Raw genomic sequence first — 2,337 nt, 5'->3', positions numbered from 1 at the left:
AGAGAGAGAGATGGGGGTGGAAAAGGGTGGTAGGCAGGTGGTGTAGATCTTTTTAGACAGGTATACAGACAAAAACACACTAAGAAAAGAAGACAGAGACAGGCATACGAAAAACAATGGTTGCTGTTGTCGTTGTTATCTTCGTTCTTACCACGTCGAGCAGAACCACACTGGGAGAACGGCAAATAGTAAGCAGAGCTTGTCATTTTCCCAGGATATTCCTCCATTAATGGAGGCTTGGCTCCATCCATCGTCAAATGTGGAGCCTCAGACTTCAGAACTCACGAATAATGTACAGAAGCTCATTTCGTCTATTTCCCGACTTAACACTCACACGAACTGAAGAGTCAAGGAGCTTGACATCATGACGTAAAACCCACATTTGAATCCAACACGAGATCGGGAAAACATCTGCCTGGAGACGATGTATCTTGGAACCAAAATTAAACTTGCTCCTCAGACAGTCACAGTATCGTATTTCATAAAAGTACAGGGAAGCTACATACAACAACAACAACATTAATTTATCAGTTTCAGTGACGGATACAGGCAAACAAAACTGAGGTACATACAGTGGCTTTGTCCTTGGACACGTTAACAACAAAAGGAATTTATTAGAACTAAAACTCGCAGAGTGTTATTTAACAAACTAAATCCCTAAAGCTGTACACATTTGAAGATAATCTCTACAACTACAAAACTTGAAGATAGATAGTAGGCTTAAGCCTTCATCCACCTCTCTCGCGTGGAAGTATACAATAATGTGTGGGACTGCGCGAAACATCTAATACACTAATGGAGCTGTTAAAACTCATCGTCCTGATGGACTGAAATCCCCGAGAGGTTTCAAGTTTCTCTCGAATAGAGAGTTGACAGGCTGCTTCTATTTTGAACAAAAGTATAAAAATATCTCGGATCTAAGATCGCCTTCGTGAATTGGAGAGAAAACACTAAACCCATACCATACTCCGTGGAACCATAATTTTCCGCTACAAATAAAATGTAAGGCAGCGTGGTGGAATCAGGCTCTCGTCAGTATTTGGGCATGTTGAGTTTTATTGGTATCATCTTAAAGCTTGTTCACTTGTCTTTATTTGGATGAAAAAAATATCCATTTATCTTATATACAAGTCGAGATATTTGCGAATGAAGGTCATCTGTTTTCAGAGGTGAAATTAGTGAGAAATGGCCGCCAAATATTAGTTATTTCCTTGGTATGAGAGACCGAGGTAACTGAAAATTTACATTTTCTGTTTCTTCAATCAACGATTTTCACAAAAATCCACTCAGAAATGAGTTCTTAACTGGGCATGAAAGGTGATGAGCCAAAAAACAAAAATTTGATAAAAATCCACAAACTTGCGGAAAAATGCAAGTTTCTTGACTTTGATTATTTTGACGAGAGCCTGATTCCACCACGCTGCCTCACAAATGTAATAATAGTTACTTATTTTTCAACGCTCTTATTGTGTAGACATCGATTTCGCTACCAGTGCACGATAAAGAAGAGAAGAAGAAAAACAGGCTCCGTGTTGAATCCAAGAATACGAAGACTTCAGAGAAGAAAACGGAATAAAATTAACGGAGGCCGTCACTGCCATCTGCCGCTAGATGCTGCATGCTAAAACCACTCTGCTGAGATCGTTATGGTAAAAGCGAAGCACCCAAGAACAACAGGACAAGGAAAACATGATGTTGAAAATTCATTCCGACAGAAACACGAAGACCGGAGATATAGAAAATGTCCTTTATAAGCCAGAGGTGCTCGATCAAGCACATGCGAGTTGATTAAGGAGTCGGTCCCAAGGGGCACATAACAACTTGGAAATAAATCAGAAAAAAAGAAAGCTTTCAATCAAGCCAACGTTTACCGATGAATAGACACGCGAGAATACGTGTGTCCGTTAAACACAAAACACAAGAAAAGAAAGGATGAAGGCTTTACAACCCTACAACGTTCCGTTAAGCACACAAAGACATGCCTTGAAGTGAGTCTCATTAAGTACAACGCATAGAAGGGTTACAGTTTTGTTTTTTTGTTTTTAAAAACCACTAGCGCTCCATGTCGAACTCAAATATTTGATTTTTATAAAATCAAGTTTATGAAAACATATCAAACAAAAAAATGTGTTAAACCTTTCTCTGCACTACCGATACCCTAACGTATCTCGAAACACATACACACACACAAACACACACAAACACACACACACACACACACACACACACACACACACACACTGGGTACATTGAATTCCGTTCCACAAAAAATACAACACAAGAAGAAAGATCCCACTTTTCTCCAAACTGGCGTGTCCTGGTGAGCACACGAACACT

At 39.6% G+C, this 2,337-nt stretch overlaps 1 protein-coding gene across 2 annotated transcripts in view; it reads right to left on the bottom strand.

Annotated features, from left to right (window-relative positions):
- The window catches only part of LOC101856904 (sodium/hydrogen exchanger 3), a 94,078-nt gene that overhangs the window by 25,533 nt on the left and 66,208 nt on the right, over positions 1-2,337 (bottom strand). Inside the window, exons 1-2 of one of the 2 annotated variants that reach the window (XM_005100985.3) lie at positions 2,297-2,337; positions 152-498 (exon numbers count right to left, since the gene is read on the bottom strand). The exons of the other annotated variant lie outside the window; for it this stretch is intronic. Coding sequence (XP_005101042.1) covers positions 152-251 — 100 coding nt within the window. The 5' untranslated portion in view covers positions 252-498; positions 2,297-2,337. The remainder of the gene's footprint in view (positions 1-151; positions 499-2,296) is intronic. 2 annotated transcript variants of the gene reach the window in all.

This window comes from Aplysia californica, unplaced genomic scaffold (assembly GCF_000002075.1).
Source record: "Aplysia californica isolate F4 #8 unplaced genomic scaffold, AplCal3.0 scaffold00267, whole genome shotgun sequence".
In the NCBI taxonomy this organism is placed as follows: Eukaryota; Metazoa; Mollusca; class Gastropoda; order Aplysiida; family Aplysiidae; genus Aplysia; species Aplysia californica.
Note: the sequence above shows the minus strand (reverse complement) of the source record. Positions and strands in the feature narration are given on the sequence as shown.